This window comes from Gossypium raimondii, chromosome 12 (assembly GCF_025698545.1).
Source record: "Gossypium raimondii isolate GPD5lz chromosome 12, ASM2569854v1, whole genome shotgun sequence".
In the NCBI taxonomy this organism is placed as follows: Eukaryota; Viridiplantae; Streptophyta; class Magnoliopsida; order Malvales; family Malvaceae; genus Gossypium; species Gossypium raimondii.
Genome location: NC_068576.1, coordinates 39,017,663 through 39,028,971, shown reverse-complemented (window position 1 = coordinate 39,028,971; position 11,309 = coordinate 39,017,663). Strand labels below are relative to the sequence as shown.

General features: G+C 35.2%; 3 protein-coding genes across 4 annotated transcripts; all 3 read left to right on the top strand.

Moving 5' to 3' along the window:
* Window positions 1-366: 366 nt before the first annotated feature.
* LOC105764025 (probable protein phosphatase 2C 2) lies at window positions 367-2,651 on the top strand. 2 transcript variants are annotated; one of them, XM_012582472.2, is made up of 4 exons: window positions 367-677; window positions 1,136-1,336; window positions 1,428-1,663; window positions 1,740-2,651. In XM_012582472.2, the coding sequence occupies exons 1-4, from the start codon at window positions 483-485 to the stop codon at window positions 2,305-2,307; spliced, it is 1,200 nt and encodes a 399-aa protein (XP_012437926.1). In that variant the 5' UTR covers window positions 367-482; the 3' UTR covers window positions 2,308-2,651. The 2 variants fall into 2 exon arrangements, with proteins under 2 accessions (XP_012437926.1, XP_052481760.1); XM_052625800.1 differs by having other exon boundaries at window positions 528-677; window positions 1,218-1,336.
* Window positions 2,652-4,301: 1,650 nt separating this feature from the next.
* LOC105764027 (uncharacterized) lies at window positions 4,302-5,264 on the top strand. Its single transcript, XM_052625261.1, has 2 exons — window positions 4,302-5,097; window positions 5,209-5,264. Exons 1-2 carry the CDS (start codon window positions 4,302-4,304, stop codon window positions 5,262-5,264), a joined length of 852 nt encoding a protein of 283 aa, XP_052481221.1.
* A 5,085-nt stretch (window positions 5,265-10,349) lies between these two features.
* On the top strand, window positions 10,350-11,027 carry LOC128035502 (uncharacterized). The gene has a single exon (XM_052625260.1). It carries the CDS (start codon window positions 10,350-10,352, stop codon window positions 11,025-11,027), a length of 678 nt encoding a protein of 225 aa, XP_052481220.1.
* The last annotated feature ends 282 nt before the right edge of the window (window positions 11,028-11,309 follow it).

The window sequence follows — 11,309 nt, the reverse complement described above, 5'->3', positions numbered from 1 at the left end:
TCAAAATTGTACTGTAAAATTATTCGGTATTTTAATTAAAACTAATTAATAATATAAATATTTCAATTTTCCAAAAATAATTTATTTCCATATCTATATTTTTAAAAATAAAATAAAATAAATATAAAAAATCAACATAAAAAGTCCAACTTGCAACTAAATAATTTAAATACATAAATATTCTATAGGCTGACAGCTATTTTTGCTTGTACGTGTGTCGACTTGATCATCAATTATCAAAAAACATCCCATCACATCATCAAAAGGCTAAAAGACTTACACGTGTCAACCAAGAGTTTATAATTACGTATTTGTCCCCATTTCTGACCTTATAAATATCAATTCAAGCCCACCAGAACCGAAGTTAGATCATTTTTGAAAAAAGAAATCTAATTTGTTTTTTTATATCAAGAGTTTGAAGACATTTCAATTTTGTTTAAGCTCTTTCGTGTGTTGTTTTATGGTAATTATCTGAAAAAAAAATGGTAGCTGAAGCTGAAGTTGTTTGCCAACAGAGCGTGCCGGTGTTGGAAGTTCCGTTTTTCGGTAAAGGAAGTAATTTCGAGGAGATTAACGAAATCGTCGCGATTCCGTCGCCGGTTTCTTCGCCTGAGTTCCGACAAGTCGGTCGTGGTGCTACTGAGTCGGTTTCCGTCGATTTATCCACCTCTCAACTGGTTAGACTTTTCATTTTCCCTGTTTTTTTTTTTTAATATGCTTGTAAATATTCTGAATTTTGATGAATTTCGACTTGCAAGTTAGAATTAAATTTCTAAATATGGTTGCAAAGGTTGAAGTATAGATATGTTGGATTTTATTTTCTGCGAAATTTAGCTGAATTGATGAAGTATTTTATTTCTATTTATGTACTAGTTTGAAAGGAAATTATGTTCATTGCTTGTATCATGGGGATCAATAAGGTTTTGAAAAAAAAGATGTTAAAATTGTTAAATTTACAAGCTTGTTAATTGGATTTTGCATCTAGGGAATAAAACAATGAGATGTGTATATTTTTAGCCTTTTAAATGCTAGTATATATTAGTTTGCTGTTGTTTTAGTTTTGGGGAAAATATACTTAGTAATTTAAAGTTTAAACCTTTTAATAGGCTTCAATTATTATTTTTTCCTATTTTAGGATGTGAAATCTCTAGATGAATTCCCAGATCCATGTAATATTGAATCTACTGTCCTGCAATTCGTCCCGAGTATCCGTTCAGGTAGCTTCGCTGACATTGGTCCAAGGAGATACATGGAAGACGAACATATTCGTATTGATGATCTATCATCACAATTGGGCTCCCTTTTCAAGTTTCCTAAGCCTAGTGCTTTTTATGGGGTAATTACTGTTTTAGCTGTTGTTGCTACTGCTTTAATTCGATGTTGTTGTTCTGAGTTATAACTAATTTTGGGTTTCGCTTCGTATCCAGGTGTTTGATGGTCATGGTGGTCCTGAAGCCGCGGCGTATGTAAGGAGACACGTGCTTAGATTATTTTTCGAAGATGTGAATTTTCCCCAGTCGTGTGAAGTTGATGATGATTTCTTAGCAGGGGTTGAGAACTCGGTCCGGAAATCATTTCTTCTTGCTGACCTTGCTCTTGCTGATGATTGTACCGTGAATAGCTCTTCAGGAACAACAGCGCTTACGGCTCTTATATTCGGAAGGTATCTTCATGGTTTAAAGCCTTGATTGCCTTTCATTGACTTAAAGTCTTTGCCTGATTAATTGTGTGTGCTTTAGGCTTCTAATGGTGGCCAATACTGGTGATTGCCGAGCAGTTCTCTGTCGAAAAGGGGAGGCAATAGATATGTCTGAAGACCACAGGCCTATTTATCCATCAGAACGGAGGAGAGTGGAGGAGCTCGGTGGGTTTATTGACGATGGATATCTTAACGGTGTTCTATCAGTTTCTCGAGCCTTGGGGGATTGGGACATGAAGTTACCCAAGGGTTCATCTTCACCTCTCATCGCTGAACCCGAGGTCCGCCAAGTGGTTCTGACAGAGGATGACGAGTTCCTTATCATTGGATGTGATGGGATTTGGGATGTAATGTCAAGTCAACATGCAGTTAGCCTAGTTCGCAGAGGGTTGCGACGGCACGATGACCCCGAGCAATGTGCTAGAGACCTTGTCATGGAAGCCTTACGCCGCAACACGTTTGATAATTTAACCGTCATCGTCATATGCTTCTCCGAACCTGATTACAGGGAACAACCATCTCCTCGGCAAAGAAGATTGAGGTGTTGTAGCCTATCTGCAGAGGCTTTGTGTAGCTTGAGGAGTGCAATGCGAATTCGTGACCGGTAAATACGAGTCTTTAAATAATACTAATTGTTCAACCTGGGATATTATATATACTGTTTCTGGCTGCTTCAGTTACAGGTATAAAAAAAAAAGCAGCTTGAAGTTTTGCAGGGGTTGGTTTTGGTATAATTTTTTTTTTTTTTTGGGGGGGGGGATGTACATAGACGATGGTGGTGTAAAGATGAAGGATGTAATAATTTATGTGTGCTTACTGCTTAGCTCGAAGTCATTTATGGATTCTTTTGCTCAAAAGTCCAGGTGGCTGACCATTGTTAGTTCATTGATGTTGATTCGTGAGATGTATTATGTACATATTGTCAATAAAGACCCAAATCTTCATTGCTGTCTTTCTTTTCCACCTGCCAACCATCTCATATTTCATGCAATTGTATGACAAGAAGGTTTAAATTGAACTATTAAAAATTAATAGGAGTAAAAATAAAATATTTCATTTAATTAAAGTTTTAAAGTGGTTTAATGGGCATCATATTTTTAGTACGGACGTGTAAAGTAAAAAAGAAAAAAATAGTATGTAGATTTGCTTACCGGTTAAAATACAAGGTTTAAAAATAGGATTAGATAAAATTTCAAGGGCAAGTGATTCAGCGTTATAAAAAATATTATATTACTATATACGTTAAATAATTATTATATATATATTTATATTTATATTTATATTAAAATATTAATCTAATAACAAATACTTAAAACCTAAAATTAACTCAAAATATAAAATTTTAAGTATAAATACTTTTTAATGTGTTAGAAAATTTTTATTTTAGTATTTTTAGAGCATTTAGTATATTATATTTTTCTAAAAATTTATTTTAAAATAAAAACTAATGTAAAAAAATCAAATATGAGCCGATTAGGTCGGGTCCAAGTTTACTTTTCTTAAATTGAGTTGGGCTTAGGCAAAATAGTAAGTGTATTTTTTGAGTTGGGTTGGCCCAAAGTTCGAAAAATTAGTTTAGATATTTTGCATGGGCTTGACTCGAACCTGAACGACCTATGAGCATTTGGTAGTATAAGAACCAGAAATTTTTAAATGGTTTGATTTTAGATTGGACTAATTTGAATTTGATTTATCGAAATTATAATTTAATCTTCTATTTGTATCAAATCATTCATATTTGAATATTGGATTTTTTTCTATTTAGGTTATTATAATTTATAAGCGAGTTAAAATATATCATAAGTCTTTGTATTCTTCACAAATTTAGAATTTAATTTTGTACTTCCATTTTTAGAATTTTGGTCCATCTACTTCAAAATCCAGGTCACATTGTTAGCACTACTAAAATATTCTTGTTAAATTTGTTGGTGCTACATTTTAATGTAAAAAATATTTACTTAGTAGTCATGTAATTAAAAATTGACATAATGAACTTGAATTTAACAAAATAATTTTAAAAGTGTTAACGATTATATTTATTTTGAAATTTGAAAAGTTGAGGGACTAATTTTAAAAATGGAACTGCAGAGACTAAATTTATAGAAGTAAAAATATATGGACTAAATTGTAAATTTTTGAAAAATACAAGTACTTGCGTTACATTTTAACCTAAAGCATTATATTGTAATATTAGTCCCTCTGAATATCAGTAAAATCATTGTCAATTTGATCCTTTGCAGTTGCAATTTTTGTCTTTAATTTTCAACCGCCACCGTGAGAATCTCAGTATGACCGTTCAAAAGCTAATATTGTTGATGGTGGCGGCGGAAGTGGTGGTGCCGCGGCGGCGACTGGCAACGACATGAATAAAATTTTAGTAGGCAGTTAGTAGCTACTAGCTTAAGCCCTCCACAATCCATTTCTGTTATATAAACATCAGCCACGATCAAATGATAGCAAAACTATAAAACCATAATATGAACCCCACCTCCCTATCAAATCAACGGCCAATACGACACGTGTCCCACCATTATTTCTCCCTCCCTATATAAACCCCTCCCGGTCCTTTCCCTCTTCCGATTTGCATTGATCCACTGTAACAATGGAGATCTCAGTGGAGAAGATTGAGGGCAGCACGGACGTCAAATATTTCTACGATTCCTACACCGTCCACATCGGAAACCACCGTATCCTCACCGTCGTTACCTACTGCGAGATCACCGCCGGCAAGTGGCTTAAACAAGCCAAAAAAGCTAACAACTCCAAGTCCCTCCCTAAAACCCTTGTCGTTGGCTTCTCCGTTGAACGCCAAAACGATTACTACTCCCGTTACGGCCTCCTCGAGTTTCCGTACGAGCTACTCCATATCTGCATCGGCTCACATTGTCTCCTCTACCGTTTAAACGACCCCGACCTTTACAAGCCTCCCAAGTTCCTCGCCCATTTCCTCTCTGATCCGGAGGTAATTGTAGTCGGGATGGGGATCAAAGACAAATCGAGTCATTTGGAGAAAGAGTTCCAAGTTAAGATAAAGAACGCGGTGGATTTGAACGAGTTGGCTGTGAAAGGGATGAAGAGAGACGAGCTTGATTTAGGAAGGTACGATTTAGATAGGCTCGCTAAGGCTGTGCTGGGGAAACACATGGATGTGTTGAGACCTGGGAGGAAAATCGAGTGGTTTAAGAGGAAGAGGCCATATTATCACAGTCCTGAGTTGAATGATGAGAAGGTCATGTTTACCACTGCTGATGCTTATCTTTGTTACCGTATTGGATCTCAGCTCTTTGATATGATCCATGGGAAAGCTTCCTCTGCTATTGCCGCCGCCGCCGCTGTTGCTGCTGCTGCTAAGTCCAGGAAAAACAAGAAGATGAAGAAAGGCAAGAAGAACAAAAAAGGTAAGAAATAGATTAGATATTGGTTATGGAGTTTGATGGCCATTGCTAGCTGGTTTTCGTTTCCTGTAGTAATATCTGTTTCGTTTCTATATTGTTTACTGCAATTCTCAGGTGGACTGAATTCTCCGTTTAGGGATTTTATTTTTCTGCAGCTATCTTTTAAATGATATATGCAATGATCGAATGAAACAGTGGCATTTTCTTTTGCTTTAAACTGCGTTGTGTTGTTTTTTATGTGTTTATATATTCTATTGAAAATGTTTAATTTCCTGATTGGTTGGTGAGAAAACGCAAAGAAAACTTTTTCTTAGGGTTTTACTTCTTCCATGCCAAAACGAAAATGATAAATTTTTTTATTTTTCTTTTTGTTGTATTTTCCATTAAAAGGTAAAGAATTTTATTTTCTTTGTACGATAAATTAAGCTACGGGCTGCCAAAGCCGTTTGAACAAAAAAGAAAAAGGAAAAAGGGAGGTACGTACGTAGCCACCCTCTGCATGTCACAGCTATAATGCTAATGGAATGCATCGGATTGGACTCGGCTTATGCAAGACATTTAATTTAATTTTTAAGTTTGAGCTTGGTCAATTCAAAAAATAGGTTTATTTTTTTATTCAAGTTTAAATGTTAGAAATGTAAATCCAGATTAGACTTAATCCGCCTATATTTAAGATTAATTTTTATTTAAAAATACTTTTTTAAAATATAATAATACACTTTTAAGGCATTAGAAATATATTTAAAATATTTTATTATATAAAAAACACAAATAAATATAATAAATATTTTATTATATTAAATATAATTTTTAAAATTTTAGATTTTTAATTAATTATTTAGTTGAATAAGTTTTATTTTAGGTTTTGGAAAATAAGTTAATTGTTATTGAATTCGCAATTTAATATAATTATAATTATAATTATTTAACATATATAATTAATATTGTACAAGCCCAAATTTACCCGGGGCCCAAAAACCCAGCTACCCAATCCTTAAACCAAACCCAATACCCTAAAGCAGACCTAACCCAAAACAATAAAATTACAGCCCCAAAAAAATTAAAGGCCCAACAAGCCCAAAACTAAAACATTTTCAGAAAACCCTAGCCTCTATTGCACCTAACCCTAGCATCGCACCTACCCTCAGCCGCTCATCAACTCCTCTGCCACCGCCACGGTCACATCCGTCCTACCTGCTCCACCTGCAAGAAATTAAGGCAGAAGTGACAAGCAAAATAGATAAAAAAAAATCATGTAAAAATGGCTATAAAGCCATAGCAAATCACTTGTACCGGGGTTCTCCCCTCCCTTTTTTTTTCTTCACGAACATTAAATAAAAAAAAAACAAAAAAACAGAGCAGATTTGAGAAGATTTTACTTTCTTGTTTCGAATCTTTTTAATTTTTTTCTATTTTATTTTCATTTTTTTCTTTTACATACTAAATAATAGAATAAAAAGGAAGAGGGACTCACCTAAAGGATCACGAGGCCTCGGCGCCGGAAGTCCCCTTTAGTCGCCGAAATCGAGTTAAAAAGGGTGGTGAAGGGTCTCATCTTTTGGGCTTTTTTCGGACTAAGAGGGCCTGGCTTTCGTGTGCGCTTTGAAGCGGGTGAAACGCCCTTTCAAGCAAACGCCGCCACCGGCCCATGGCCGACATGAGGCGAGAGAGAGAGCTTTTGCTCTCTGTTTGTTTTAAAAAAAAAAGAGATGAAACTAATTTTTTTTAGGTTTTTTTTTTAACATTTATACCAAATGAAAAACGACGTCGTTTCACCTGGGGGTCTCAGTGCCAAAATGACGCCGTTTCGCGCAACCCGCGCATGACCAGACCCATTACCAGGAGGATCCGCGTGTTTTCATTTGTTGGGCTATTTACGCCCATAGTCCCCTTTCATTTTTGTTTGTTTTAGTTTAGTCCTTTTTGTTTCTATTGTTTTTATATTTTGGCCCCATAAATTTTATGCTTGTTTCATTCTGGTCTGTGTTGGAACGCTGCACTTTAGGATTGGGGAATAATGCCCGATCGGTCCCTCGTGCATTCAGCACGTTCTATTTCAGTCCCGAGCCACTCCCTTTTTTAATTTATTGCGATTTAGACCCCAAAGTTCAGTTTTCAGTTTAAATTAGTCCGTTTTTGTTATATTTTTGCTATTAAATTAATTAATTTTAATAATGTTATCATTATTTTTGCTATAATTATTATGTTTAATACTGTTATTACTTTTATTTTTATATTTTTATATTTTTACTACTATTATTTTATTATTATTATTTATTTATTTAATATTACTGTTCATTTATTAATGCACGATTATTTATTGTATTTCTTATTTATTATTATCACCATGTATTTATGTTTACTTTTGATCCCAAGCTTCATTATATATACACGTACATACTTTCATAATTTACTTATATATATATACACATATACACATACACGTACTTACATTTTTTAATTTCATAACTTATATGCGTGTATATATATATATCTATACACTTTTTAATTTTCATAAATATAATTTTTATATTTTATAATTTTATATATGTATCTTTTACATTTTTATAGTTTATTCATTTTATTTATTTATTTATTTATTTCAATTATTATTTTGAGAGAATGTTTTAATTTTATTTGTTTATATACTCATTATCTTGCACGATACTGATTTGTCATTTTATTTATTTTATTTTGCTCATATTATTTATGCTCATACTATCGTATCCATAATTGTCATTTATTAATGTGGCATTTATTCATATATCAAATTTAACATTGCATTAATTTTTTACCCAAATTCATAAAAAAGAAAAATTTTTGAAAAATAAAAGTAATATTCGGTATTGGGATCTCCGAGAGAATCGAGCCCTAACGTATTGGGTTTCGATTTTTTTCGTTGAATCTAAATAATCGAGACTACTCTTTTATAAAAAGCATGAATAAAAGTTCGTTATCGAGAATTCAATATGTTATGTCTTAATGCATTGAATATGACGTGTTATTCTTTGGAAATGAGGATTTTCAAAAAATAATAATAAAATAAATAAATGTAATATTCAATGTTTAGTATTTCGAGAAATCGTGCCCTAACGTATTGGGTTGTGATTTTTCTTATACGACATAAACAATTGAATATCCTTTTAAATTTTATTGTGCGAGCTCTTAGATAAGCTCATTTTCGAAGAGGCGAAATATCGTACCCTAACTCATTGGGTGTGACATTTTCTCATTCCGAAATGAGAGGATCTTAACGAGTATCTCGTTTCATATAAGTTTTTTTAAAACAAATGATCATATTTTAAATCTTTTCAAAGTTTTCAATTTTCGACATTAAGACATTAACTAATCAACTAGGTACCAATTTTGGGCGTTACGAGGGTGCTAATCCTTCCTCGTATGTAACCGACTCCCGAACCCTTTTTTTTTTAATTTCAAAGAAAAAACTTGTTGTTTTAATAAAATTAAATTGTTTATTAAAATAATCCCTTTTATGAGGTGACTCGATCACACCTCATCAAAAAAAGATTGATGGCAACTCTCATTTTTGTTTTCGTTTTTAAAACCCAAGTTGACCCCGTTTTATCAAAAAAAAGGTGTCAACAGCTTGGCGACTCCGCTGGGGAGTAAATAATGGAGTCAAGCCATGAGTTGATTACTTTTTATCTTTTTGTCGAAGATTGAAAACTTGACACGATCCTTGTGTTGCATTTCATTCGTCTTTATTTCGGTCTTTATCATTTTGTTTATATTTAATGCGTTTAGATATATATTTTTGCGCATTGCATTGCATGACCACTTGGTCATACTCTTCTTAAGTGGGAGTGAGAAGCTATTTCCTTCGTGAGGTCTTCACCTCCGTGCAGAATAGTGGATCGCTTTCGGGATACATCTGTACCTATGTCTTCGTGAGATTTTCATCTTCGTGCAGCCATAGGGAAATGTATTTCCCTGAACCGGACTCTGTCCATATGAGCCTATAATGGGTGAGGATCGAGGAATCTGCTGGTTCGGGTACCTTTAGTAGAAGACCTTAGGAGCCCACCCTAGGTAGAACTACTTTGAACCCCTAGTAGTTACCCGAATAGGTGCTCTTTTTGTTTCTTTCTTGTTTGCTTTTGCTTTGTACTAACCTGTTTTGTTTTGGTTATGACTGTATTGCATTTTCATCATAGAAAAGAGGTGTTGATTCAAATTTGATTTCTAAATAGAAAAACGTGTCATGGAAAATGAATATATTGATAAAGTAGAATATGACGCGACTGCCTAACTATGGACTGATTAAACACAACAAGAGAAGGCTAAAAGTTCGTGGAGGAATATACGACTATGCTTCGCAACCTGAGGATTCAAATCGACAAAGATTATTCGAGAGCTGTCACGAAACTAAAGAGCAACGCGAGGGAGCAATGGGTCGTGGCTTGAATCGAACAAAGAAGGGATAGTAAGGACGGATTTTGGAAAATTTACAAGATTTGATCTTAGCATCCGTATATGAAGAAAAAGATCGGTGTCTTCGCCTGGAATAGGAGGGCAAAGCCGCATATGTAATCTGTTTTATGTAAAGAAATTTGTCTTCTAGAAAAGTTGTTCTAATGGAATTAAGTTCAGAATCAATTCTCTCTTTCTTTTTGCATTCATTCATTTGCATTACATTGCATCATTTGCATTATATTTTCACAAAAGGACCCTAATTTGGTAAAATTATTTCAATTACCCTGGAAACTAGACCTGTCTATGGGCCGGGCGGCCCGCCCGAAATATGAGAGGGTTCGGGTAAAAATATAGGCCCGAAATTTGGGCTTGGGCAAAAAAATGAGGCCCGTTTAAAAAATGGGCTGGGCTCGAGATCAACTTTTTTGGCCCGAGCCCGGCCCGGCCCGGCCCGAATATAATAAATATATATTTTTATTTTTTAATTTTAAAATACTTTAAAAATATATTTTTTTTATTTTTTTTATTTTTAAAATATTTGTGTTTATTACAAATCGGGCCGGGCTCGGGCTTATTATTTTTTCTCGGGCTGGGCCTGGGTAAAATTTTAGGCCCATATTTCGGGCCGGGCCCGGGCCTAAGAGTCGGGCCGAAATTTTTCTGGCTCGGTCCAAACCCTTGACCCGGCCCATGGACAGTCTCATCTGAAACCAACAAAAAATCTGCCAATTAGATATCATTACGGTAGTCACTGCAAAACCAAAGAAATGGATCAGAGACTAGAGAGATTAGAGCGATTGCAAGAACAGATGTAAGCTCAGATGCAAGAACAACTAGAAAAGGTCCAACAAGACATACAAGAATCCTATAGGAGCTTGATGAGCCAGTTAGCACAGCTATTGGCTAGGGATAAAAAGAAAAACCCTGTGGTCAATTCTGGAGACGATCAAGAAGACCCTGCATATCTTCCTGGTTTCACCCCAATAAGTGTCCAGGCCCAACCAGACGAGCATCTACAAGGGGCACCCAATACTAACAGACCCCAACAATATCAGACCGGTACCTCGGCACCTGTGAACTACCCGACAGGCTCAGGATCCAATCCAAGGGACGATCCAACCAATCCTGCAGTTCCTGATTTAGACGAAATGACAGAAATAGAAAAAGCAAGGGCAGAACTGCCAAAGCAACTCGAAGATCGGTTCAGGTGGTTGGAAGAAAAACTCAAAGAAATAGAGAATGCTAATTACCCATGCGGGGTCAATGCCAAGGATCTAAGTTTGGTCCCAGATCTAGTACTCCCACCGAAATTCAAGGCTCCAGAATTTGAAAAATATAATGGGACCAGTTGTCCTGAAGCTCACATCACGACATTCTGTCGAAGAATGACAGGATACATTGATAATGATCAACTGTTAATTCATTGCTTCCAAGATAGTCTAATTGGATCGGCTGCCAAATGGTACAACCAGTTGAGCCGTGCCAATATCCACTCATGAAAGGACTTAGCACAAGCTTTCATGAAGCAATATGGTCACGTAAAAGACATGGCACCTGACAGAACTACACTGCAGAACATGGAAAAGAAGCAAAGTGAGAGCTTCAGGCAATACGTCCAAAGATGGAGAGAGGTAGCGATACAAGTCCAACCACCTCTTCTAGAAAAAGAAACCACGGTGGTTTTCATCAACACTTTGAAAGCCCCATTCATAAACCCCATTCATAAGCCCCATTCTCAGATATGATAATGTCTGGTGAGATGATTAAAAACGCCATAAGAA